We start from the raw sequence: 27836 nt of genomic DNA on the forward strand, positions 1-27836 counted from the left end.
GCTCTCTACAGTCACTGTCTTTAACACAGCTTCACAGATGTGCCTCATGTGATACTGAAGTCCAGTACTTGTGAGCAGCTGTCAACATCTTGTCAGTAACGTGTTGATCCGAGGCCTCGGGTCGTCTGAGGCATCCTGTTGCTTCTGATTTCAGCTATGTGGGATGTTAATTACTACTGAAAGGAGTGAAGAAAAAAGTTGTTTTTCTGCATGTTCTTTCTCATTGTTGGTCAGGGGAAAGTGGACCGCTTACCAGAGTACCATCTCTGCTGAAGGGAAATGGAAACTAAAGAACAGCAGCAAGCGCGCTGCAAGCAAAAAAAGCCCCCCTCCAAAACTCCCCGAGGCCTCATCAAGTGGAAACCTCTCGACCTTTACCATGCGCTACAATGACAGTTATAAATATTCGGCCCTTGTGCCGTCTTCCTGCTTCACGCAATAACTTGCACGTTGAGAAAATATGCAAGTAATTTAGAAATATTGTTTTTTTGGATCTAGGAGAGAGTCAGAAAATAAATTAAATCCAGATTTGAGTTATGAGACAAAAAGCATAACACCAGAAGCATTAGCCAACATGTTGCTTCTAGAACGAAAGCTACGTTTGATCCAGAACTTAAAAACTCAATTTAAGTGTAATGGATGGATGGATGGAAGGACAGACACGACATTTTAACAATAGCACAGCAAATAAAGACTGGAAATCCAAATCTTTTTCTACACTCTTATTTTCTTATCCAGATCTGGAAACTACTTAAATCTTATTCCATAGTTTTCCAGACTGTGCAGTCACCCTAGTTGCACAATCATCACATAGTTTCAGGTCAAGGAAAACAAATGGAAAAAAAAAAAAAATCTTCCCAGTTTAAACAGAGCCGTATGTTTCCGGGTTTTATTGGCCAAAGTCTGTGGAGCTCAGCAAAGCAAGAGATGCTTTGGATTTTAAAATAGCACAGAGGATCAGTGTGTGACTGGCTCATTAAGGAGCCAAAAATGTGCAGATGCGGTTGGCCCTAGTGCTGCGAAAAATTGTTCTGCAACCATTTTGTATATTTTGGAGTTGCAGAAAACCCTAAAAGTCATGTCTTACACCACTTGAGATTTGCTGGCTGACACCCAGTCAAACAAGTGAGTGGGAATTTTAGAAGAAACACTAATCTCCCCATGCATTAAGCACTTTAACACATTTTATTCTCACAGTTAACCACCAGATGGAGCCAATTGGAGAATAAAGAGCGCCAGACTGATTAGTTTATTTCTTCAGGAGGCATCGGCATTAATAAACAAATGCAATAGCTTTTGTATTAAGTTAAACTTCGCATTGAAGGTTCTCTACAAAAATTCCCTTTAACAAAAAAAGTCCCCATGCTTTGTCCAAAATTACTTCATCTGTTAATCTGTGCAGGATAATCATCTGAGGAGAGCACACGATAGATTTCTCATTACTTAAAAAGACAATAATGGATGGACATTCCTGTCATCCATTCACAGTGCTCCTTCATTCCACACTGAATCCATATATTTAAAAAAACAACCCATGGAAAGACTCACTCTTGCTTCGTTTAGCATTTGGATACTATTGCTGTCACTGTTCTTTTTTTTCAGCATGTCCCACCTCCTCCTCCTCAATTTATCACTGGCTGGGGCTCCTCTCCCCTCCTCGCACAGCTGTCATTAAATGACTCTTGTAGGTTTTGCTCAATCCGGTCATCCAGTACTTTAACAGCCTGACGTTGTCTTCCTCGCCAGGACCTGCGGCACCAAGCAGGGCCAGGACCTTCTGGGTGTCCTCCCTCCCACGACCGTCCACTTTGGAGAATTTGAACAGCACTTTGACTTTGCTGAAAGAGGGAGAATGCGTGATGAGACCACAATAATGTTTCTATGTTGACCTTAGTTGTTTTACTCACTTCATCCACTCCTCCTTCAAACACAGCAGGCAGTGAGACACAACATCCACAGACAGGTTCTCATTGGACAGGGCCACCTCAAGTTTGTTCAGCAACGTTGGACCTGGAAAAAAAAAACATGCCAAAGATTCAATTAATGTTAGTTTAACAACTCAACATTTGCTTACAGAACAAGTTTAAATTCAAGCTGGGGAAGGCTGGGGAGAGCCAAAGACCAGTTAATTACTTTCTGATGTGGATCCAGTGGATCGAAGTTTGTTTATGCGCATAACAGCTTCACAGCTTACACAATAACCACTGCTCTGGCTTAAATCAAACTGAATGAGGGTCTCAGTATTAACAAATCATACCGACTAGAATCCAAATTACAGAATTACAAGTTATTGGGGCACGGCGCTGGTGGTGTAGGGGTTAAGTGTGCGACCATGTGCAGAGGCTATAGTCCTCAATGCGGCTGTACTGGGTTTGAGTCCTGGATCTGGCGACATTTGCCGAATGTCTTCCCCTCTCTTTGCCCTCTTTCCTGTTTACCTACTGTCGCAAAATGAAAGATAAAGGCCTCTAGAGCCGTAAAAAAAAATAAATTACAAGTTATTCTAAGGGTCAACATAGATTGTTTAAAAAAACACCATTTGATTTTCTCTTATACTGTAGACGTCAGTCAGCTTGTCTCATGTTATTATTTTAAAGAAAAGTCAAGATTACAAACAGACTACAGCTAATATCTTAACTTACTTCTACATCTTTTGCATTTTATCTTTAGCATTTTTTTTTCTCCGCTCTATTTATGTCCTCTCTAGATGAGTTTAACGTTCAAACTTGTTTTATGTTTTCAGATTTTATCCCCTCTAGTAGAGATGCACCAACAAAACCTGATCAGTGAACACACCATGCCTAGATGCTACCAGGGTGCACTAAGTTGTTACTGTAAGAACACTGCTTTCAGTATCACAAAGTGTTTACAAATAAAGTCTAATTTATTGAATATGGCTGTATATTCAGCATTAATGTTTTAAAACAGCAATTTGGTTTTATTAAAAACTGTGACATAACAAAATGGGTTTGTGGTTACTTCAGGTGGTGCTCAGACTTTATTGTTGTGTTTTCTATGACCTCAACAAGCACAGCACTACTCTAAAGCTATCTTAGTGCCATCATCTCTGCAACTTAAAGCAGGTATACTCACCTCTGTCTGTCGGCTGTGTGTTGGCGCTGCTGATGGTGAATTGATAGAGTGCACAGAGTTCATCTTCACCTGCAGCTAAACCCTGACGGAGCTTTAAAGTGACGTCCACCAGCACTGAAAACTCTACATGACAAACAGAGCAGACATTACACAATCATCCCAAGGTGGCCTGCAGGCACCGCTGAACTGCATCGTTGAGATCAGGGGATCGTCTTGTACCTGAGGAGCTGACGTGGGCCGGGATAGGAACATCCGTGCTGAGACCCAGGAAGTTGCATTTGTAGGCCTCTTCATACTGAGCGCTGTATGGCACAGAGCGCACGCAGCCCACTGGCAGCAAAGACTAACAGGAGGACAAAAGTTCAGAGAATAAACTGTGCTGGATTAGAAACGAAATGATGAACTGATTATGTTGACCTGGGTATTAGAGATGCATAAAGAAAACAAATAGTGACCAGAATTGGACTGGTGACCGTTTGGTTAGTTAACTCACAAATTATATCTATTTCCAACCAGTGAAGTCATCGCCCACCTAAGTGCTACCAAGTCACTGACATCAATCTTCGCTGTGAATGCTTTTACTAAGTGAAGCAGACTCAGCTGATAATGGAAGGTCTGAGCATATTACCCAAAACAGAAAGAAATAAACATTTTTTTATTATTTGTTTGTTTATAACAAGTTGTGTCATTATAGCAACATTCATCAATATTTTCACATATCAATTGTTTTCCTAATATTGTAGCCCGAATTACAGCAATGTTGTTTGATCCTTTTCCAGTTTTTGACGATTGAATGTAATGGAACATGTTGGATTTGTAAATGTAGAGACCCAAAGGTTTCTGGCACAACCTCACCAACTCTCAAGGTGCATGAAGAGGGACAAAGAGACTCTTGGGAAATCTAGGGGGTTAAGGTAAGGATCTACAGGGGTTGGACAATGAAACTGAAACACCTGTCATTTTAGTGTGGGAGGTTTCATGGCTAAATTGGACCAGCCTGGTAGCCAGTCTTCATTGATTGCACATTGCACCAGTAAGAGCAGAGTGTGAAGGTTCAATTAGCAGGGTAAGAGCACAGTTTTGCTCAAAATATTGAAATGCACACAACATTATGGATGACATACCAGAGTTCAAAACAGGACAAATTGTTGATGCACGTCTTACTGGCGCATCTGTGACCAAGACAGCAAGTCTTTGTGATGGTTCAAACAATGTATCCTGAAGGCGGTGCTGTGTATCAGGATGACAATGCACCAATACACACAGCAAGACTGGTGAAAGATTGGTTTGATGAACATGAAAGTGAAGTTGAACATCTCCCATGGCCTGCACAGTCACCAGATCTAAATATTATTGAGCCACTTTGGGGTGTTTTGGAGGAGCGAGTCAGGAAACGTTTTCCTCCACCAGTATCACGTAGTGACCTGGACACTATCCTGCAAGAAGAATGGCTTAAAATCCCTCTGACCACTGTGCAGGACTTGTATATGTCATTCCCAAGACGAATTGATGCTGTATTGGCCGTAAAAGGAGACCCTACACCATACTAATAACTTATTGTGGTCTAAAACCAGGTGTTTCAGTTTCATTGTCCAACCTCTGTATTTTCTCTAGGAAACACCCTGAGTCTGTGGTGTTGCGGTGTTAAGCTAATCATACTAATTACGTAAATGTAATGCTAGAGACAGTTTAAAATGTAAGTTCCATGATAATTATGTATTTGCTTAAAATAATAGTGAAACCCTGTTTTGCAGTGACTGCTCTCTTGCCTCTGCTCCTCATATAAATAAATTATGACCCCTAAAAGCAGTAAAGCTAATATAAAATATGTTTAAATGTTGTTCCTAAATCTTAATGTATTATATTTTTAAAAATATCTCTAGTGGATACAAACTTAATTTGTGTAAAACCTAATAGCAAATACTGAATATTTTGTCATTTGAATTCATTTAATTCCAGGTAAGCAATGAAATCTACATTTTAAAAGTTAGCAACAATTATTTCAAGTTTTTATTTTATTGTGCTGTGTAACAAGGGTTAAAGGCTTGGAAGCAGAGTACCTTTAGCACAGTAAATGCTGACTGGATGAGTCCAGGGTCTGCACTTCTCCATATGACCTGATTTCCCATGAGCACATGCCATGCTAGCTGCCGAAAGTCATTCACCCCGAGGACCTGTAGACAAAAACACAAACAGCTCACAGAGTGTATTTAACCTAATGGAAATACACGACAAACATCTTTCATATATTTAAATGCAAATTTTTCTCATATTTTTCTGTATTTTGGTAATATAATCTCAGTTTTCCGTGATCATGCACAATAAAATGATGAACGTGCACATTTACCTGTCTCAAATGTCTCAGTGATTTCACTTTTGGACCAGGTAACTCATTTAACTTTGAAGCTTCGCACAGGAAGTCAAGGCCCAGTTTGCTCTCTGGTTGGAGTAGCTGTGACTTTGACCCGCCTCCTTCTGCTCCTTCCCAGCAACTCATTTCCTCCTCTTGCTCTTTGGGAGACAAAGAAAAGTGAAAACTTGTATTTTTTCAGGGTCACTTAACAATAATAACAATTTAGAGACACTTCACAGGAAGTTATTACAAAAGGGATGTATCTTTTCTGGGATGTGATTGTGCTCATTTTTTTTTTTCCAGCAGTGCCCTCTCACCTCTTAATTAAGACTATCCACATTACTTTTAATGACTTCATCTGAGTCAAAAGTGCAGTTCAGGAGTACTTTTACTGTCTGCAACAGTGCCGCTGGTGCTGTTTCGTCCTTGTGCTTGTTTATGTATCGTGCCTACACAACTTTTACCCTACAACACCATAATAACGTTGGGGGCTTTCCATCGTTCTCCATGTTGATGACAAAAAGAAAAACTATCTACCTGCGGTCAAGCTACATCTGTCATTAAACCGTCCACATCATTATGAGGTAGTTTCCATTGAATGAAAGATCTACCACATGAATTTCACTCTAAATGAACAGTTATTCATCCAAATGGAAACGTTGCGTATAGAATTTATTGTGTGTCAAAATCTGAAAACTTAATTGTTTTTGATAAACAAGGAAATTGTTATCAAGCCAATAACATGGTTATTGCTATGATGCATTCATGGAAAAAAAGTAAGTTAGGTTTTGTGCATAAAGAAAATATTTAAAAAAAGATTACCTACAGATTTGCATCTGCTTTGTTAGGGATACACCACTTACCAAATTTCATTATATTTTGAATCCTATCAAAGTAGTTTTTCTTGTACTTTTAATCTAGGTTTTAGTTTTCACAGTATTTGCACACATTTTTCTTCCCAAAGGTTTTCATACTCAACATTAATACCATTTATTGAGCGCAGAACATCTACCTGGAAAATAATAACAGCAGTCTTACTTTGTTGGCTACGTTTTCACAAATCATTAAACAAAACGATGCAGAAATGTGTCAAAGTGTTTTTTTTTTTCACTGCTTCTTTGCCACCTGAATAAAAAAAACAATAATACTTAGACTGATCCAGATTTTCCTGGCCGACACCAGTTTCGGATTTTCTTCGAAGTCTGGCCTGTCAATTACAATTTATTTTCTAAGGACTATAACACAGGGAAAAACATGAGCTGCGGGTCTCTTAAAGTAGATTTGAATCTAATAGAAAATCAAGGAATAAAAAAAAAAGATCCCAATTCCCAAAGCAAAGCATGTCCCTTACCTTTATTTATACTTTTTAATTTAACCCAAAAAGTGCATCAGACCACATTCTATTAATGCATTTATAGGTTGTAAATCGCGGGATATCTTATTTGTGATGCATTTAATAAATAAGAGAAAAAAGATTTTTCAGTATTTGACCTGACGACCCCGCTTCAGAGTCATTCAAGGGGAAACTGACCGATTTACATCTCTGACTGACTGCTGGTGCATTGCTATATACACCCAAAGACTTGTTATTTTTGAACGAGTGTGTTTTAATCTACAGGATCCCAGCCAGGAACTGAAAAACTCAAATACGGTTAGCTAAAAGGTTAAACTAATAAATACTGCTATTAAAATATAGAGAAATTTACATTTTTATCTTTTAGAAAAATAACATAATCCAAGCATTTTTCATTTTTTCATGTTTTTATATTCCTTCTCCCAACTCATTAAAATCATAAAAACCAATTTCCATACTTTTCAATGCTAATTTTTGTAAAGGCAGTGTTGAATTGGAAAATAAATCCAATAATTCTGCATATTTCAAATTGCCGGATAAAAAAGGAAAGATAATTTTCTGTATTTCGACGGACTCTTACTGTCAGACTAGGATGCCATAACTGTCTTCTCTGTGGTGAATATTACCAGGGGGAAATTCTTCCAGCTTCCTAGAGGCTTAGGTTTTATAGAGACAGGAATAAACAGTACTATTTTCTTTTCCAACCTGTTACTGCAACAACTCCCCAGCCAAAAAAAACACATGACCGACTGAGTTATTCACTGAACAGCTCAGTTCTTAGGGTACTAAAGAATGCTGACACATACTGAACCAGAAAGTCAGACTTGCTGTTTAAAATCCCAGACCAGAATACCATAAGTTCCCCTTTCTACCCATTCCCATGGTTGTTTTTTTTCCCGGCAACTTTTCGGAACCAAAGTCAATAAGTTATTGCTAACAACGCAAGAAAAGAAAAAGCAGCATTAAAAGTGTAGTGTTGTAATCTGCTGTCAAGCAACTGGCATAAGGGATTTATTTCCATCTACAAAAAACTAACAGTTACCGGGTGTTTTGGTCTCTGAAGGGGCTGCAGAGCACTTTGATGTAGGATAATTTTTACGATTTAATAAACAAATTTCTGTGACAGTAATAACGACGGGTCTCTTTTTTTTCAGTTTTTCAGGGTGTTTTTAATTGGATTGGATCACAGTGAGGGAAGTTGGGATGAGGACAACTACAGAATTTATGTAACTTTGCAAAATCATACAAACCAATAACGCCTGAAAATGTGTTGCTTTCATCAGAAACAGCTTTGTAATATAACTGGGTTTATGAACAGCTCCCAGAGAAGCGGAGGAGTCAGAAGTAAATATGTGCAAAGGATTTGTGGATAGGAGTTATTTACAGTCCAGACTTACTGAAAGATATGACGACGTGTTCACAGAAGCAACAAGATGGAAAAACCGATTAAGTGCAAACATGAAGCTGACATGAAATTCTCTCGTTTGCATTTTCAACATCTGATATGACTTTGTGTTATTGTCTGTTTCTTCATGAATGCTGATTCTGTACAAATATTAACATTACGTTCATGGAAATTTCAAGGTTATTGAAGTTTTGGAGTGATCTTCTACTGAAGAGTATGAAAAGTACACATTGTTACTGAATTTACATATACAGTGCACTAATTATTCTTCAGTATTATTCTGGGTCTATACATTATATCTCTAGCTTGAAAAATACTGTAATTTATAACTGTAATGGACAGAAACCAAAATGTCCGTGAGGCTCGGTTTCCCTAAATAGACCCCTTTTTTAAATTGCCATAATAAACTGAATTTGACATCATTGCATTTTGACTGGGATCAAATTTAACTGTATTTATTACATCTGAATCAGTTTGTATAACTGGACTGAATTAAATATCCATTTGTGTATATAAATAAGATTTGTTTGTCCCATCCTAATGGCTCCCAATTCTTAAAAGCGTAAATGCGTTTTTATTCAGCTCTCCGAATTATTGCTTTATAGAACTAGCTATTTGGATATTTGTAAAGCAGCTTTGCACGTCTAGAGACCGAAATCTAGATTTAGTTCTAAGCCAGTCTAATACATGAATATAAATAAAGCATTCCAATGTAGCTCTGGCTGTATGTTTAGGGTTATTGTCCTGCTGGAATGTGGACCTTCGCCCCAGTACCGTGTCTTCTGTAGCCTCTAACTGGTTTTCTTCCAGCATTGCCTTTTATTTAGCTCAATTTATCTTCCCTTCAACTCTGCCTAACTTCCCTGTGCCCTCTGAAGGAAAGCATGCCTACAGCAAATTCATACAATTTCTAAAACATTAGTTCTGTTCTGTGCTGTTTGGCATTTTAACCAGACCCAGTTTAAGGACCACAGGTGTGTTTCAACCTGAATTTAAATTTGTATAGAAATGAAACAAATAGTGAAATTACCCTTATGATAAGGTGATATAGGTGATATATAAGGTCAGTAAGTCACAAACCAAATGGGTAAAATGTGAAAATCAAGGTGTGACATGGCAAATAAAATGTCAGTCATTCAGTCAGTCATTTTCTACCGCTTATTCCATAGTGGGTCGCGGGGGAGCTGGTGCCTATCTCCAGCAGACTATGGGCGAGAGGCAGGGTACACCCTGGACAGGTCGCCAGTCCATCGCAGGGCAACACACACACAACCAAGCACACACTCATTCACACACCTAAGGGCAATTTAGAGAGACCAATTAACCTAACAGGCATGTCTTTGGACTGTGGGAGGAAGCCGGAGTACCCGGTGAGAACCCACGCATGCACGGGGAGAACATACAAACTCCATGCAGAAAGACCCCCGGTTGGGAATCAAACCCAGGACCTTCTTGCTGCAAGGCAACAGTGCTACCATCTGCGCCAAATAAAATGTATTTATTTTTTTTTATTTCAGATTTATTCATATGGATAAATTCCATTGAGACATGGGGTCTCATTTTCAAGAGAAAATCTTTTAAAGAATTTAATTTGAAAATAAATCAGTGTATTAGATTTATGCCCTTCAGAAAAGTGAAGAGAAATAGAAAAGTCTGGAAAAATCAAACATTTTTCCATACACGATTTTTTTTTTTCCAAACCTTTTCCAGACCTGGAAAAAGGTCAAATGAAATTCCAGACTTTTCAAGCCTGTGTAGGAACCCTGACCCAGGAAAAAAAATGGGACAAACCTCAGGGGTATTACTCAGAAAGTATTACTTACTGATCAAGTGGTCGATATGTTGATGGGTATTAAAGCTTTTATGATACTGTTAGAAACTTATTTCTTGATCAAAAACAACTCATAAACATCTTAATGTACAAATAGACTTTCTTATTTCTACTGGAGACGTTTCATTTAACAGATGATTTTACTGTCAAATGTTAAATTCCAGTTTTTACTAAAATTGCACAATCTAACAGCTGCATTGGAGTCTGGAAACTTTTCTGTAAATCTTTTAACCACTTCCCAAATCTTGTCTAAAATTATGCAAGTGCTGTCTGGAAAAGGAAAGGTATCTGGGTGTCGTCATGGCTTCCTGGCTGCACTGTACTGAGATTCAGTGACTCAGACTTTATCAGGAAGTTTTTCAGACTTGAAACAGGACACTGAGGAAACATGCGGCCCCGACTGTTACCATCCATCATCAAGAGGCTAATGCTTTCCCATTTTATGATATGGATCAACACTTCATACTGACAATTTTATCTTGGTTATATAGTCAATATAACATGTTGTATGATGTATACCTGTTTGCCTCTCTATAAGCACCAGTGTGTCCTCTGTGGGTGCCCCTTCAAGGAGCTTCTCTGTTAGCCGACTACCACTAGCCTTCAGCAACCTGGAAAACAAAAAATGAGAACACAGATCAGCATTATACAAAAAAAAAAAATGTTGGTCCTGGTGAGGGAACGTTTTTAACTTACCAGCTAAAGGAGCAGTGCAGACTAGCCCAGAGGTTGGGGTGCTGGGTGAGGGAGGTTAGAGATCGGGCCGCATTGCCGCTCCTCTGGTGTGGAAAAACTGCAGGAGAAAATACGCTGTTCATCCTCAGAGCTCTCTGGGGACAAACTCCTTGTTCACTGTCAAAAACCTGACAGGGGAAAAGATAAATATATATGATTAGAATGAGGATAATTTATCTATTTGTTTAAACCAAATAATAATGGCATGCAGTGTCTAAAATAATGACCCACCTTTAAAGCTGTGCTTTGCATACTATGTATTGTGAGCTTGAGGTGACGTAACAAGAAAGGCCAGGAGTTGATAAGGTAGATCCTGTCCATGGCGACCAAAACTATACTGTACCACCGCTGAAAACCCCTGGCCAGGCTGTCTTTGATAAAGAAGGTGTGTGAGAACACAAACCCATGCTGCTCATCGCCAAAAAAAATGGGCCCTTCACGCCCAGGACAAACCTGAAAACAAAGGACGAAAACAAGTTTAAAGAAATTTGGAATCAGAGTGTTTGAAAAATAAATAAAACTGTCAATTTAATGTAGTGGAATAGTTCAAAGCTTAATTTCTTTAAATGTTGCCTCCATGAATTCATGTGGTCATTTTTCAAGGGAACTTAAGGACTGGTTCTTTATAATTTCAGAAAGTTTTTCAAGGTTTTTATTTAGACTTTGGCAGTTCTTTATTTTCCGCCCAATTCAGACAATTTTAAGACAGAAGTTTGGTTTGTTTTCTTAATCCGCTTACCACTGACCTATAAATTTTTGAAGCATAAGAAGTCCCTAACCTAAAGAGTGTCGTGTTGATACATAAAAGACAAGTCAGGAAAGAGGAAATCTGAATCTTTAGCCACTACGTTACTAGCAGTATGTGTCATTGGCCGTGTTAGGACCAGGTATGGGGCAATTACCGGCGTCAAGGTATACCGAAGTTTTGAGAGGTTATTTTTTCAAAACCAGAAGCGATTTCCATCAATATCGATCCTGCGGTTCAAAGTGCTTTTAATTGAATTTGCTGGAGCAATCAGAGTTTTCTACACCTGCATCAGCACAGAGTGATGCAGCACTGCCCCACCCCCACCGGTTGCTGCATACTGTTAGTCAGCTGGTTGAAAGAAGGCTACTACACATTTCCTTTGCTTACAAGAAGGACAAATTTATCTCTCTGGAAATAGTTCCAAATGCAAAACCACAGACAGTTAGAGAAGAAAACCAGGGTGTCTTGTCATAATATACGATTTCCATCTCTTCCAGATTTTTTCGAGTTTTCCCTTTTGAACTCTCAATTAAAATATTATCTTTCCAAAGCTGCAAACAGTTGTGACACTGGGCATGAGCATTATTCCAAATAGCTATTTATTTTATGATTAATGCTTTCCAAATGAGAAAAGCCAAAAAGGATTTCCTTTATTAATTATAAATAAATATTAAGAAAGAAAGTGCTAGCCTGACATTTCATGAAATGTCAATCTGGGTTTCTTCCTTGCCAAACAAAGTGTGAAAGTAATTTATCCCACTCATATTGGGGCAGAATATTAATTCTAACTGATTCAGTTTGATGCTCACACTCTGATATAACTATTAAACTCCACTGCTGTATTTCTTCATGTATGGTCTGATTTAAGGAGTTACATTTTAGGCATCTGTTCATTTCTTTGGAATATGGCAGCAGTGTTCATTTACCTCACAGCTGAGACTGCGTACACAGGCCTGTCTGACCACACTGAAAAGCTGGGGCTGCCTAGGATGCTGATGGCTCAAGAAACGAATGCCTGTTTCATCATCGATGCTCACAAAGCCAGGATGAGATGCAGGTAGAGATCGACAACCCTGTGAAGAGTGGAAAGAAGGATTACAGAACTTTATTTCAAATACTGGCAATATACTCTGGGTCTAATGACCTTCAGTACACAAACCTCACACATCTCTCCTCTCTGTGTAGCAGAGCTGTTGGCCCTCATGGTCAGACCTTCGCCCTCCCGGTCAGCATCCCTGTCCCCTGGCACTGGGGTCCCCATCTGAGATGAAGGGTCTGGGGATGGAGGGTGCAGTGCCTCGGTGCAAAACAGTGTCCGAGGGCCGTGGAGCTCACAGAAGTGACAAAGAGCCACCAGCGCGTTCATCTAGAAAACATATGGTTTTTCAAATATAATCTACTGAATGAGAGTTTAGATTTTGTACAATTTACATCCAGTGGTTCACTTTTGTTTCCAGCCAGTACGCGACTTTACAGTGTTACACTTATGTACGTTTTACGTACGTTGTCATAACAACAAGCTAAACTAGAGTGTCTTACCTTGAGCGCAAAGACTGGTGCTAAACAACAGCTGCTTCACTACACATAAAAAGATATAAAAACCAACAGCGGTGAGAGTAAAAAAAGAACTCTTCCTAAAAATGTTTAACGAAAACTCATAATTTAGCGAGAGTAAATGGATATTTCCTGTACTTCCCCGTCTTTCCTGTTTCACGGTGATGTTAGCAAACAACAGAGGAGTCACATGACGTTGAGGCACGTCGCACGCTGACGCACGGCTGACAGCTGCAGTTGTTGGCGTCAAATCACATAGTTGAGACAAAATTAAATACATTTTCTTAGTATCCAAAGAAATTGGTTCATCACATATGTTTCATATTTTGCGGGTAGTTTTGAACTTTCAGTTGCACACTTAAACTCGCTTCGTCGACGGACTTTTTTTTAATTTTTTTAATAAACTACATTAACCATGAGTCTACTCGAGAAAACCGACTGGGTCAAAGGTTACTAGAAAGACTCACATCAATGGTATAACTTCATTTCCCTTTTTAAAAAAGATTTTTATGTTTCACACTTTACATAAATAGCCTGTATACGTGTTTTGGTGACCTTACAAACGTTTCTGCAAATCGGTTGGCTAACCAGGGACTTCCGTGTTTGTTTTTCTAGGTGTCTAGGTAACACTCAGGGTAGCAGTATCAGTTCACTGTCAGTAAAACACTACGGGGACACCACAGCCCCTCACAGATTTAGAAATGGCGTCAGAGTGTCCAAGCGTTTCCTTAGACTCTATGGAGAACCAGAGGGACGGAGGTGGGAGCCTCCTGAAGCCCACTGCCCTGACTGACTCACCGGATCCGAATGCTTGGTCTAGAACTGACCGGAGCAATGACACCCGGAAGGCCGCGGGAGGTAAATGTCTCTCAGTCTAATACTGTTGCTTCATATCATTGGTCATCATATTTACTAAAGGCGTTCATGCTTTTGTTAGAAATCCGTTTATTTAGGTGGTTTCTGTAATAGATTTGTTCCATTTACTCTAGAAGCCATAACAGTTATCAAGTCAGAGTCAGTTTCACCCTTTGCCCCTCGTTATTATCACTAAACCTGCTTTTTGTGAGGTGTAGGACATGTGTATTAGGTCTTCAACTTTTTTTTCTTCTTCTTTTTCTTTTATAGCGCCAATTCACAACACATGTTGTCTCAAGGCACTTCACAACAGTCAGGTACATACAGGTCCTTCTCAAAATATTAGCATATTGTGATAAAGTTCATTATTTTCCATAATGTCATGATGAAAATTTAACATTCATATATTTTAGATTCATTGCACACTAACTGAAATATTTCAGGTCTTTTATTGTCTTAATACGGATGATTTTGGCATACAGCTCATGAAAACCCAAAATTCCTATCTCACAAAATTAGCATATCATTAAAAGGGTCTCTAAACGAGCTATGAACCTAATCATCTGAATCAACGAGTTAACTCTAAACACCTGCAAAAGATTCCTGAGGCCTTTAAAACTCCCAGCCTGGTTCATCACTCAAAACCCCAATCATGGGTAAGACTGCCGACCTGACTGCTGTCCAGAAGGCCACTATTGACACCCTCAAGCAAGAGGGTAAGACACAGAAAGAAATTTCTGAACGAATAGGCTGTTCCCAGAGTGCTGTATCAAGGCACCTCAGTGGGAAGTCTGTGGGAAGGAAAAAGTGTGGCAGAAAACGCTGCACAACGAGAAGAGGTGACCGGACCCTGAGGAAGATTGTGGAGAAGGGCCGATTCCAGACCTTGGGGGACCTGCGGAAGCAGTGGACTGAGTCTGGAGTAGAAACATCCAGAGCCACCGTGCACAGGCGTGTGCAGGAAATGGGCTACAGGTGCCGCATTCCCCAGACCTGGGCTACAGAGAAGCAGCACTGGACTGTTGCTCAGTGGTCCAAAGTACTTTTTTCGGATGAAAGCAAATTCTGCATGTCATTCGGAAATCAAGGTGCCAGAGTCTGGAGGAAGACTGGGGAGAAGGAAATGCCAAAATGCCAGAAGTCCAGGGTCAAGTACCCACAGTCAGTGATGGTCTGGGGTGCCGTGTCAGCTGCTGGTGTTGGTCCACTGTGTTTTATCAAGGGCAGGGTCAATGCAGCTAGCTATCAGGAGATTTTGGAGCACTTCATGCTTCCATCTGCTGAAAAGCTTTATGGAGATGAAGATTTCATTTTTCAGCACGACCTGGCACCTGCTCACAGTGCTAAAACCACTGGTAAATGGTTTACTGACCATGGTATCACTGTGCTCAATTGGCCTGCCTACTCTCCTGACCTGAACCCCATAGAGAATCTGTGGGATATTGTGAAGAGAACGTTGAGAGACTCAAGACCCAACACTCTGGATGAGCTAAAGGCCGCTATCGAAGCATCCTGGGCCTCCATAAGACCTCAGCAGTGCCACAGGCTGATTGCCTCCATGCCACGCCGCATTGAAGCAGTCATTTCTGCAAAAGGATTCCCGACCAAGTATTGAGTGCATAAATGTACATGATTATTTGAAGGTTGACGTTTTTTGTATTAAAAACACTTTTCTTTTATTGGTCGGATGAAATATGCTAATTTTGTGAGATAGGAATTTTGGGTTTTCATGAGCTGTATGCCAAAATCATCTTATTAAGACAATAAAAGACCTGAAATATTTCAGTTAGTGTGCAATGAATCTAAAATATATGAATGTTAAATTTTCATCATTACATTATGAAAAATAATGAACTTTATCACAATATGCTAATATTTTGAGAAGGACCTGTACATTCCAATTAATCCTAACCATTGAACAGTGCAGTCAGAGTTAGCTTTTTATTCAAATTGGATAAAAAGTTTTTCTATCTAAGGAAACTCAGCAGATTCCCTCCTCCTGGATGAGCATGTAGAGACAGTGGACAGTGACTGGCGTTGACTTTGCAGCAATCCCTCATACTGAGCATGCATGTAGCGACAGTGGAGAGGAAAAACTCCCTTTTAACAGGAAGAAACCTCCAGCAGAACCAGGCTCATTGTGAGCGGCCATCTGCCACGACCGACTGGGGGTTTGAGAGAACAGAGCAGAGACACAAAGAGAACAAGAACTGCAATAACTACTACCAAAAGTTCTTCTTAATACCACTAAATAGTTTTTGTGGAGTAGGGAGAACACTGACAGACATGACTCTTAAACATAAATGTTTTTGATGGGACAGAAAACATTCTAGTGTCTAGTTTTATGATTTTCAACAGTTGACATTACTGTCAATCAGCATAAAAATAGCTTAATTAAAGTTTTCTATTTAAAATATTCTTACTTTCCCAACAAGCACATATATAATTTTATTTAGTTTGATGTCTTATTTAATTTTTCTGGAGCAAAAATGAAATGAAAACTAAAGACAGGAAAGAACAGTTTAAAATATGTCACAAGAATTAAAATGCAAAACTGCTATAATGTTAGTAAGATGCATTCTGATGTATTACCCTCGAAAACATTCATGTACTATGTATGTTTGAAGTTTAGTACACTTACTATAAAGTATTATATCTTGGAACACAGAGATTAAGGCTGCACATTATATTGAAAACCTATCGTTATCACAATGTCACTGGAGACAATTGTTTAATGCAGCATAAAAAGTTTTAGAAGGGAAAGAGGTAGTACAGTGGTCAGTTTGTTAAGGACCAAATGTCAAAACAGTAGCAGAAGCAGTGGAAATAATGAATTTTTATTTTTACCAGTTGTTTACTAGCAATGCATGACCAAAAACCTAAATGCTTTTTATATACCTTGGGTAGGTATAACAGTAGGAAATGGGATTCAGCCTTAGACCAAACTGACTTATGGACTTAAAAACAAAATGAGAGTAGGATGTTTACAGAAAACCCAAAGTTACACTTCTCTATTGTCCCTCTATGTTCTCATTTTGTCCTCCATATCAGGATCACAGATATCACACCAATATGTAGGAGTGTATCTGGTAAAACTTGTGGTCTTGGAAAAAAGACATTATTGCAATGACATTGTTGAGCCATCTTGCACTGGACAATTCCAGTATTAAAAAGAATGTTTAGCATTAGTTATTTAAAAAGTAAATACAAACAAACTGACTGTGATGCAGTCCTAATACACAACAACAGCCAAAAAGTTAAGATCTTAATGCACATTGATTTGAATTGAGTATTTCAGCTTTCTCCTGCGGTTAAAAAACATGTGGGGGTTAATTGATCACACTAAATTGCCCTTAGGTGTGCTTCGTGTATGGTTCTTTGTCCTGTTTTTCTCGATGTAATTCTGTAATTGTGTATGTATAGAAAATGAATGGGTCCGTATGACACCGCAACGTCAAAGACTTCAAGTGATCTTGGGATACAGTTTTAAAATGCCTGTCAGTTTGGTGGAACTTGAAAAACTTGGTATTTATAAAAAGTTGAAGAACTGTTGTTTTAAATGTTTTTTGCTTGACCACGCCTGCATTAATTGAGTGGGTGATTAATAGACTTCCTCAAAACCACAAACGGGCTAAGGAGAAAATTCACCCTTCTGTTTTCAGGTGTGTTGGAGCAGAACGCATGTAGATCATGCAGGAGACTGTCTGCTGAAGACTGGAGTTGCCCAGTTATTTATTGGCTGCATTTAAAGAAAAGGTTCGCTAAAATTTTCAGTCAGATTCAGATCAAATGTCTCACTTAACCTTGGCAAGCTAATCTGGTTTTCAGATTGCCCATTTAACGATAATTCAATCATCAGGAGCTGATTTCAATTACTTTCATGTTTACAAGCACATTGATAAGACATTTTATGAGAGAAACTAGCCTATTACTGGAAATGAATGGACTTTATGATGTTAAGTCATAAAGGATTAGAACATGTTGACGAAACCCTAAAAATCCGTTAGTTTGTAAAAGTCAAATTCTGTTCATTGTTTTGATTTTTTTTTTCCTCCTTTACCTTTAGCTTCATGAACTAACCTATATGTAGTAAGAGTGCGTTTTACCTGAGTGTTTATTTTTGTTGACCATTCAAATTAAGATACCATTTTTGAGTTAGGCTAGACAGTCAAGTCCACTTTGAGCAGTAAAAGTCAGTTGTACTTGACACAAGTGTGAAAAACTACACAAACAGGTGAAAATATGATACAAATAGTTCTTTTTGGCTCAAATTCTCTGTTTTTTTTGTCTTTTTATGCAGAAAGAAACTTCGATAAAATCAGAATCCTGATATTTCTGTCACATTGCCCATCCTAGTCTGATTTCAAAAGAATAAAATGTACTTAACATCACTTTAGGAGCCTATCCTGACAATCTGCCAGCACAGTAAAGAGGCAGTTGATAATTAACAACTTATTTCAGTTTCTTTGACATTAACTCACACATTAATAAAGTTTTTTTCTGTCTGACATTACCTTACTTGTGGGTTGGCAGTGAAATAGCATGTGTGGCTGCCTGTTTAAATATAACATCTAACTTTAAAATTATATTTATAATAATGAGAAGTATGTAATTCCTTACAGCATTATTTAAAGTCTGATTTAGACGAAATGTTGCACTTGATCTCAGCTGTAGTACAGTATGGTACAGCTGCAGAAATAAGAATATCCTGAAAAGGTTCAGTATTTTTTGTCACTCATTTCAAAAAGTGAAACATATGAGTTACATTTGGAATGATCACACACAGAGTGAAATATTTAAAATCTTTATTTCCTGTAATTTTGATGATTACGGCTTACAGATCACGAAAGCTGAGGTGTGGTGGTAACCCAGGTTGCTTTTATAGCGGCCAGTTTAACTGCATTGTTGGCTCATACATTTGACGGTTGACAGATTCTCATCTATTTTAGATTTACATGCCCAATGCTGGTTTTGACACAAACCTTTTAGTGGTTTAATGAGCTACAATGAATGGGCAGTCTTAACAATCCTTGAACTGCATGGTCTACTGTTCTAACTAATTGACTGTGAAAACAAACTCTTCAGTCCCCAGTATTTCCCACTTTCACCCAGAGCAGCTGGGATTCTGGTAATCATGTGGCTATCAAGGCAGCTGTATTCATGATGCAGTGGGGTGTAGACATATTTTCTGACAGAATGTTCTGCTGGAGCGGTTCCTGGCTTTAACAAATGAGTCAAACCTCAAGACTCTGACTCCCAGAGGATGAGAAATGTTACTGTCTGCCCTAACATCAGCATCTATCACTTTTTATCCAGATAAAACTCCTAAAGAACAAGGACATTGCTACTTCCTGGAATTTATAATGTCTGGAATTGGGTTATATGCTTCTGTGCCGGCTGGAGTCCTCTCGGTTCTCACAGGAAAGACATTAAAGCATAGTTTAGGTATTTGGGCTGTGAGTTACATTCAGTTCATTCTCAAAATAGAATAACAGGATGTGTGGTTGGTGTAACCTCTCAGCTGACCTTTCAGTCATTGGCATTTAGTCGTTGCTGCCTGTTACATTGTTGAAAGGAAAACATAATATCCAGAGAGAATCTTTGTGATGTAAACATTAGACAAACAAACACATATTAAATTGCTATACATGATTAACGATGATGGTTTTTTACACGTCTGCACATCATATTTGCCTGGTTAAGAGTTCATTCATCTAAAGACACATTTTCATTCTGCTAGAAAACAGCTGTAACATGGTGTGAATCTCCTGTTTGTTTTTGAAACATAAATCATCATGTTCAGTGACCTCACAAAAGCAATGTCGGTCATTGTGTCTTTATCCAGAAGCCATAAAGAGATGAGACGTGACTGCATGTGTGGCCGGTTTAGCAATTGACTCTTTCTTTGCTGACTTTGCCTTTGTTTTCCTTAATGGGATATTAAAGGCAGCACAACTTTCCTTACAGACTCCCATTCTGATTTTCTACCCATCTTCACCCTGTCTTCTCTGTTGTTGATCTAATTCATAGCGTCGGCACAGCAGAACACGGATGAATTAAAAGTGTGCCACTTTTTTCGGTTGGGAAAGTGTCACTTCGGAGGCAGATGTCGTCTTTCACACAGGTTTGCTCACTTCAACTTGTTCTCCATAGTAACTAGAAGGGTAATGGAGGTTTCTAACTCTATGTTTGAACTGTTCACTCATTTGCTACGTTGCGTTCTACTACGTTTTTAAATATTTTGTAGTCACCTGTTTATACTTGACACAGAGGCATATAGGTTTAATCGATATTTGAAATAATTTAGTAATCGGATAATTGTTAACTGAAGTATACAGACTCTAAAATGTGTCATTTGCTAAAGGAACAACCCATTCAGAGCAGTAAGTAGTCCAAAATATTACAAAAAATAAATAGATTTTGCATTTAAGATGAAAATCCTTCTTGGTCTGTAAATATGCTCTATTCAGGACCCCTCAAGTGGCATAGCTTTAGCTTCACCTGGTTCAAGTTCTGTAATAAAATCTCCTATTAAGCACTGTTTGCTATACAATTATTAATTGATGAATCAAAAAATATTCAACAGATTAATTGATTAGCAAAATAATCGTTAGTTGCAACCCTAGTTTAGTTAGAGATGCACAGAGAAATTGGCTGAGAATTTTTTTTTTCATTCCATTTTCAGCTTAATCAGCTCTGACTCGATGGCCAACTTAAACAAATAATTTCTTTCAAACAGTGAACACACCATACCTAGCACTAGCTATTTAAAGGAAAACAGGATTTTCTAGAACATGTCCAGACATGTATGCCATTCTTTCAAGCTGCGAGAAAGGGAGAGAGTGCAAAACTTTCCGCAGAAAACAGTTAGGCTGAAAGTAGTACACCAAGGTTGCTCTGTTTTATCCTTTTGAGATTTGAACTGAGTTTAGAAATGTTGGCACTCTTTTGAAAATCACAGGGTAAAGATTATAATCCTCATTCTCTAGTTTACACACCTAGAATCTACTGTTTTACTACTGGTAACCACTCCAACCATGCTCATCAGTAATATAAGATGCTAGTTAAAATGTCAAAATCCTGTTTTACAGCGACTGCTCTCACAAACATGGTATAGCATCACTACTCCAGATCTAAATAATAAATGAGCTGCAGAAAGGCAAGAAAAAACAGTGAAATCATATCTTCTTACGGTATAGTTAAGAGGAAAAAAGGAATAAGCTAAGACTTTTAATGACAGGTTAAAGTATTACAAAAATAAGAGACTGGAAATTGGCCACAAAGTCCTGATCAGGACATACAGGGGTTGGACAATGAAACTGAAACTCCTGTCATTTTAGTGTGGGAGGTTTCATGGTTAAATTGGACCAGCCTGGTAGCCAGTCTTCATTGATTGCACATTGCACCAGTAAGAGCAGAGTGTGAATGTTCAATTAGCAGGGTAAGAGCACAGTTTTGCTCAAAATATTGAAATGCACACAACCTTATGGGTGACATACCAGAGTTCAAAAGAGGACAAATTGTTGGTGCACGTCTTGCTGGCGCATCTGTGACCAAGACAGCAAGTCTTTGTGATGGTTCAAACATTGTATCCTGAAGGCGGTGCCGTGTATCAGGATGACAATGCACCAATACACACAGCAAGACTGGTGAAAGATTGGTTTGATGAACATGAAAGTGAAGTTGAACATCTCCCATGGCCTGCACAGTCACCAGATCTAAATATTATTGAGCCACTTTGGGGTGTTTTGGAGGAGCGAGTCAGGAAACGTTTTCCTCCACCAGTATCACGTAGTGACCTGGCCACTATCCTGCAAGAAGAATGGCTTAAAATCCCTCTGACCACTGTGCAGGACTTGTATATGTCATTCCCAAGACGAATTGATGCTGTATTGGCCGCAAAAGGAGGCCCTACACCATACTAATAAATTATTGTGGTCTAAAACCAGGTGTTTCAGTTTCATTATCCAACCCCTGTATTTTCCTAATGATCTCACAAATCCTCCAACTCAGACTACGTAGGAGAAACGGCTCTAAACTCAGTATAGTGTACTATATTGTGAACAAGTAAACCATTCAAACAAATGCTCATTTGTTTTAGATAACTAAAAACATTTTTAAATTTTTCGCTGCTTATTTTTAAAGAAGGTGAAAATCCCTGGGAAGTTATGTGCAGAATTTTGTGCATTATTTTTTCCTGTGTCATTTGCCTTTTAGTTGGGATATTTCTATGTTGGATTTGAATGGAAAATTGGATATTAGACTGCAATTAGATGCAAATAATTCTTGACATATTTTGTATTGTTATTATTTTTATTAATTGTGGAGCAAAACCCTAAATATAATTTTTTTATGGTTTATTAGGATTTTATTATTAACTTTTCAGTGACATCTCTGTCACCTTTTAATATAGGCTCTTATCTTTATAATTTGTCATGCTTTATGAGGGTATTTTTACATTTTTCTCCCCTCATGCTCTTGCTCTCATGTGCCAGTGACCCATCACCACATGATTCAGCATTCCCATCCCCTGACATGGATGACAAACAGGATGGAGAGAAGATGGAAAAACACAAGAAGAAAAAACCCACTGTGAATAAAGTAGCAAAGCCCAGAGACAACGAGGGCAAAGGTTGTTGTTCCTTATTTATTCGTCTTAACTTTGTCATTCGATAACAACATCATAATCTGAAGAGGCCTATATGTTTTTATCTTTTCTCTTTCTTATTCTTTCTTCTTTGTTTGCATGGAAATGATTGAATTCTCTGCAGCAGATGTGAACAAAAAGCCCCGTATGCGAACAGCTGATGAAGTTATATCTCGCATCCTGTGGGACACGTCAGTGGATGCTTCAGAGTTTGTGGTGGGCTACGTGGATCGCTTCCTTGGTGTGCTGGAGCGCCCATTCTGTGACTTCAATTGGGACACCAACCCCTGTGATTGTGACTACTCCACCGAGTTGGCTCTGCCCAGGCACAGGATCCAGTACTTCGCCTACAGAGGCCACCGCGTCTGGGACCGCCACAGCAGAACTGATAGGGTTTTTGGTTCCACCGGTCAATCTCTGGCTCCCCCCTTTGGAAAGGAGGAGGATGTAAAGGGTGAGACCTTTTCCTGCCTAGGTTTTGCGTAGAACAAAAGAAGGGGCCTTGTAAAATTATTCATACCCATTTTACTTTTCTACATTTTGTCACATTTCAACCACAGATTAAAATGTATTTTATTGGGAACTCTTGCAAAAGATCATCATAAAGTATTGCATGATTGTGAAGTTGATATAAAAAATAATACAAACTTTGTCTGCAAACTAAAATCTGAAAAGCTTATCATGCATTTGGAGGCTTCAGAGGTATGTTAGAGAACATCAGAGAAGTTTAAAGCAGGGTTAGGTTATAAATGAAACATCTTAAAGAGTAGGTTCAACCCACCATCTGAAAATAGCAGCGTCATGCTGTGGGGATCCTTCTCCTTAGCAGAGAAGCTTGTTGTGTCTTGATTGATGGAGCTAAATACATACTTCATATTTAATTTGTTAGAATATTATTGAAAAGTTCATTTATTTCAGTTCGTCAGTTCACTAAGTGAAACACATTAAAAAGATTAATTACACGCAGGCTGTTGTTTTCAAGCCTTTATTTGATGATTTTCGGCTACAGCTAAAGAAAACACGGCATTTAAGATTAGAATATTAAATCAAATCAATAAAAAAATATTTTTAATACAGAAATATGGGCTTAATGAAAAGTATTTTTAATACCCACTTAAATATATTACCGCAAGGAAACCTGCTCGAGGCTGCAAAAGACTTGAGGCTCAGCTTCCAGCTGGACAATGACATCCAGCCAGAGCTACAAGGACTGGTTTAGGTTAACGCATATTCATGTGTCAAAATGGCCCAGTCAAAATCCAGCTCTCAATCCAGTATACAAGCAGGATTTGAAAATGAATGTTCATAGATGCAATCTGCTAAGAAGACCTTGAAATAATTTCTGTCTCTAGATGTGCAAAACTGGGAGAAAAATATCACAAAACACCTGCAGCAAAAGTGGTTTTATGAAGTATTGACTCAGACTGGCTAAAAACAAACACCTGCCACACCTTTCAGATTTATACCTGTAAAACATTTACATTTCTACTATACATAATTATCCACTACTTTGAGCTGGCTTCTCACATAAACACCAGTGAAATACATTAAAGTCTGTAGCTGTAACACCTCAAAATGTGGGAAAGGTCAAGGGTTAGGAACACTCTTACAAGGCACTGTTCGTCTACACAATTACACTAACTGAAAGCGATCATTTATTTCAGAAGAAAATGACACAGAAGACCAGGAACAACAACAAGACATTGGTTCTGAAACAACAGAGGAGCAGACAAGGACTGTCTGTGGTCAGGATGAGGGTGAAACAGAGGACTGCTCTCATACCAAAAACAGACATGTGGAGGAAGACGGGCTGAATGAGATGATTCACACCTTTGCCTCCAAACACTGTGGAGGAAACACTTCTCAGGAACAGCAGGAATCTCATGGATCATGTGTTGCAGAGGAGGCTGCAAATAGGTCTGGTGTTTATTCTTACTGTAGGCTTTATCTTTAACTCATTACAGACAAAATTCTTTGGAAGAAATAACCACATTTGACCAAAATACGTGCTTTACCTCCATCTCAGCTGGATAAAATTCTTAAAAGTACATAATGCAAGTCTTCTTAGAGGATTCATATCAGATGCTTCAGAGTTAAATGAATTATACAGATGCTGTTTAAATATTTAGAGGACAACTGACCTTCAGTCACCCACTTTCCTGAAGCAGGTGAAAGAAATGAATGAATTTATTACAATTCAGACATGAAGATTTTTTATTTTAATAAAGTAAATCAGTTTTAAAACTGAACGGGTTTTAAAGCACTCTGTATTCATTCTACTTTCCTGGTTTAAATTTAGACTTGAGCCATCAACTGAGCACAATTCATCATTTCAAGAACACTATGGATGTGAGGATGTGAGAGAGGAAGGAGAGGACAGGCATTATGAAAAATGGGAAGAAACCTTGGAAGGCAATGAAGACACACAGGTGTGCATGGCACCTCTTGCTCTGGCAGAGATCGTTGCAGTTACAGTTTATGTTTATCACAGTTTTGATGTTTCTCCTCAGAATTCACCTCTGAAGCAGGTAGAAGAGAAGTGTGACGGTCGGCCTCCTAAGAAACAACCGACACACTTCATCAGCTTCCCGGCGAACACTCCTGCCATCCTCTCCTGTTTCCAGCAGCTGCAGGAGGAGCTCACCGCCCTCCTTCCTTCTTCTGCTCCTCACTGGCAGACCACCTCCAAGCTCCACGTCACGCTGTGCCTCCTGGTGCTGCGCAGCCCGGCCGAGGTGGCGGCCGCGGCGGAGATCCTCCGCCAGTTCGCCCATCTGGACCGCAACCCGCCCGTGGCCGTGACCTTTCCTGTGAAGCTAAAGCATTTCAACGGCAAGGTGCTTTACCTGAGCCCCCAGCCTCAGCTGCATCTCCACCAGCTGAACTGCGGCCTGCAGGAGGCCTTCAGGAAGGAGGGCTGGCTCCACAGGAGCTCCTACAACCCACGGTACCACCTTACTCTGGCCAAGGTAGAATACAGGGAAGGAGAGAGGATTTTTGAAGGAGTGGGGGACCTGAAGGTGGGGAGGGGTTTGAATTTTGGCCGGCTACCTGTTAACACCTTACACCTTTGTAGCGTTGGTGGCTCAGAAGTGAATGGTTTTTATGAGATCGTCTGCACAGTGACTCTTCGATAATGAAGAAGTATCTCCCATCTCTCGCACCACATCACATGAATGAATGTAAGTTACACCACATACATTAAATATATAGTGCTGCATACTATGAAGCAGCACGTGGCTTGGTGCAATGGGCTGTGTTCACATTTAGAAAATCCATTCCTTGTTTTACTTAAAATAATCACTTAAGACTAAGGGCTTTTGGCAATTATACTAAGCAAACATATTTTTTAATTCAAATGGAGCAGTTCTCTCGCTTAAATTATTCTATTATTTATATTTTCCTTAATTTACACATTTAGATATTTTAATCCTCTGATGTTCCTTCGTTTAGAGCTCCGTGTCCCTCGGACATAAGAAATGTTTTTTTTAAAGACTGCCAAAGACATATCACGTATCAATATTTTAATTATTTATTAGCTTCAGTGCTTACCATTCATGACCAATTTTCATTGTTTTGAAGGTGTTTCAATAGATGGAATTGGAAAAATAAATAAAAACTCAAATCAGATTGCAATGGTAGTGTACTGAAAAAACAGTATTTTGAATGGGAGTCAATGGCATGAAAAACGCTGAAGGGACACAGATTGTTCTATTTAGTTTAAAAGGTGTATTAAAAAATTGAAGGAAAAAAAATCCCCCCAAAAGACAAAACATTTTCTGCAATTTGCATAAATATAATCAAATATGTAAAATGGCAAAAAACACAAATTGTAGATTTTATTGACAGTTTAAGATGGAATGGTCACGGAAATTTAATTTTGTTGAAACAAAAGCGACAGAACTGAACTTTCTGGAGGCAATGATGTTCTATTTAAATCTTTTAGTTTCTAGAGACCAACAAAAAATAAACATTTAAATTAGATCTTAAATCAATTGTTAGACTTTTGAAGAGTGTGTTCTCAAGTTGGAAACGATCCCACTAAAGATTGAATTGTTGGAAATTCCCATCAGGCAGTTAGCACTTATGAAGCTGCTGGGATTAGACGTTTCAGCACGTTTGAGTACATTTGAAATAATAACAGGAACATGATGCTTTATTAAACTGTACCAGAATTAAGCATTTAAGTTTATGACTCTTTGTTTTAATCATAATTTTACAGAATGTCATTGGCTAAAGGTAATCAGATCAAAAAAATAACAGAATATGGTCTCTGCCTACATTGAAATTAGCTGTTTGTCATTTCTTCTGCCTTTTCTGTAGATGATGGATCTAACCTCTTGTTGGGATGAACTCTGGCCATTTTTCTACTACTTATGTAATTTGTTACAATGTGATAAATAAGTTGTTCCTAAAGGGTTAAACGTTTATCTTTTTGTTTTCGTTGTAAAGCTAACTAGGATAGCTCTCTGTGATTAATTCGATCATGAATATTCTATGGACTGTGTTCCACAAGACTGATCACTTTGTATTCTTCTACCAAATATTATGACTGCTGGTTTGCTTTTACAATTAAACATTAAATGGATGACTTTAAGAGCTGTGAGTGGTGATTTTCCTTTTTACTGGAGTGATGGATGCTGCTTTCCTCGCTCCCTAAGCTAAAGTCTTGCATACATAATGAAACTAGCTGTTTTCTTCCGCATTTTCCTTCCAGATACATACCCTTATATACACTATCCATAAGCTGAGTGAATGTGCGAGTTTGTTCCCTGGTTTGCTGCTGTTTGCTCCCTGCTTGCATTATCTCCCTTCCCCCACTCTCTTTCAGTGACACAGAAAAACCAATGCTGCCCCCTCCCTCTCCTCTTCTGTGCCTCTGCCCCGTTTTCTCCAATAGACAAACAATTTTACTCTTTTTTTAAATTTTTTTTTTTTATTCTTTCTTGTTGGAGTTCACCTCCATGTCTTTTCTTCACTTTTCTTGCTCCAGTCCCTCAGAGAGCATCTCTCTGAGCATGCACTCATCACATCAGTCACGTCGTTACACGTCCTCCACCGCCCTCCTTGTCACTAAATCAGTGTCGGTACTGTCCTGCAGCCTCCACTGGAAAACTGCCTTTGCCTACAAATCCATTGCACGCTGCTTTGCCCCTTTCTGTTCATTGTTAGTTGCTCCATCTCTCTCACCCTCCCTCCTCTTTCTCTCAGCATCCCTCCCTGGGAACCCGGATTTTTATTCTCCTCAGGATTTTGTGTTC

At 38.8% G+C, this 27836-nt stretch overlaps 2 protein-coding genes across 6 annotated transcripts; one reads left to right on the top strand and one right to left on the bottom strand.

Moving 5' to 3' along the window:
• Positions 1–1218: 1218 nt before the first annotated feature.
• Positions 1219–13231, bottom strand: flcn (folliculin). Its single transcript, XM_047361014.1, has 12 exons — positions 13059–13231; positions 12679–12885; positions 12446–12592; positions 11003–11224; positions 10733–10899; positions 10556–10647; positions 5441–5604; positions 5154–5267; positions 3313–3436; positions 3094–3216; positions 1908–2010; positions 1219–1838 (listed from the first exon to the last, which is right to left on the bottom strand). The coding sequence occupies exons 2-12, from the start codon at positions 12883–12885 to the stop codon at positions 1631–1633; spliced, it is 1671 nt and encodes a 556-aa protein (XP_047216970.1). The 5' UTR covers positions 13059–13231; the 3' UTR covers positions 1219–1630.
• A 160-nt stretch (positions 13232–13391) lies between these two features.
• On the top strand, positions 13392–27172 carry leng9 (leukocyte receptor cluster (LRC) member 9). 5 transcript variants are annotated; one of them, XM_047361010.1, is made up of 9 exons: positions 13392–13547; positions 13689–13931; positions 19959–20052; positions 22424–22560; positions 22700–23029; positions 24240–24492; positions 24875–25004; positions 25086–25757; positions 26899–27172. In XM_047361010.1, exons 2-8 carry the CDS (start codon positions 13775–13777, stop codon positions 25710–25712), a joined length of 1728 nt encoding a protein of 575 aa, XP_047216966.1. In that variant the 5' UTR covers positions 13392–13547; positions 13689–13774; the 3' UTR covers positions 25713–25757; positions 26899–27172. The 5 variants fall into 5 exon arrangements, with proteins under 5 accessions (XP_047216966.1, XP_047216965.1, XP_047216968.1 ...); XM_047361009.1 differs by having other exon boundaries at positions 25086–27172; XM_047361012.1 differs by having other exon boundaries at positions 24243–24492; positions 25086–27172.
• Positions 27173–27836: the final 664 nt, after the last annotated feature.

This window comes from Girardinichthys multiradiatus, chromosome 3, assembly GCF_021462225.1.
Source record: "Girardinichthys multiradiatus isolate DD_20200921_A chromosome 3, DD_fGirMul_XY1, whole genome shotgun sequence".
Classification (NCBI taxonomy): Eukaryota; Metazoa; Chordata; class Actinopteri; order Cyprinodontiformes; family Goodeidae; genus Girardinichthys; species Girardinichthys multiradiatus.

Coding starts and splice junctions, on each gene's coding strand:
- flcn (XM_047361014.1), bottom strand. CDS start 12,885: ATGAACGCGCTGGTGGCTCTTTGTCACTTCTGTGAGCTCCACGGCCCT. Junction 11,225..12,445: donor TACGCAGTCTCAGCTGTGAG/GTAAATGAACAC, acceptor CTTTGTTTTCAG/GTTTGTCCTGGGCGTGAAGG. Junction 3,437..5,153: donor CAGCATTTACTGTGCTAAAG/GTACTCTGCTTC, acceptor TCCTCCTGTTAG/TCTTTGCTGCCAGTGGGCTG.
- leng9 (XM_047361009.1), top strand. CDS start 13,775: ATGGCGTCAGAGTGTCCAAGCGTTTCCTTAGACTCTATGGAGAACCAG. Junction 23,030..24,239: donor AAAGGAGGAGGATGTAAAGG/GTGAGACCTTTT, acceptor CATTTATTTCAG/AAGAAAATGACACAGAAGAC. Junction 24,493..24,874: donor GCAGAGGAGGCTGCAAATAG/GTCTGGTGTTTA, acceptor GTTTAAATTTAG/ACTTGAGCCATCAACTGAGC.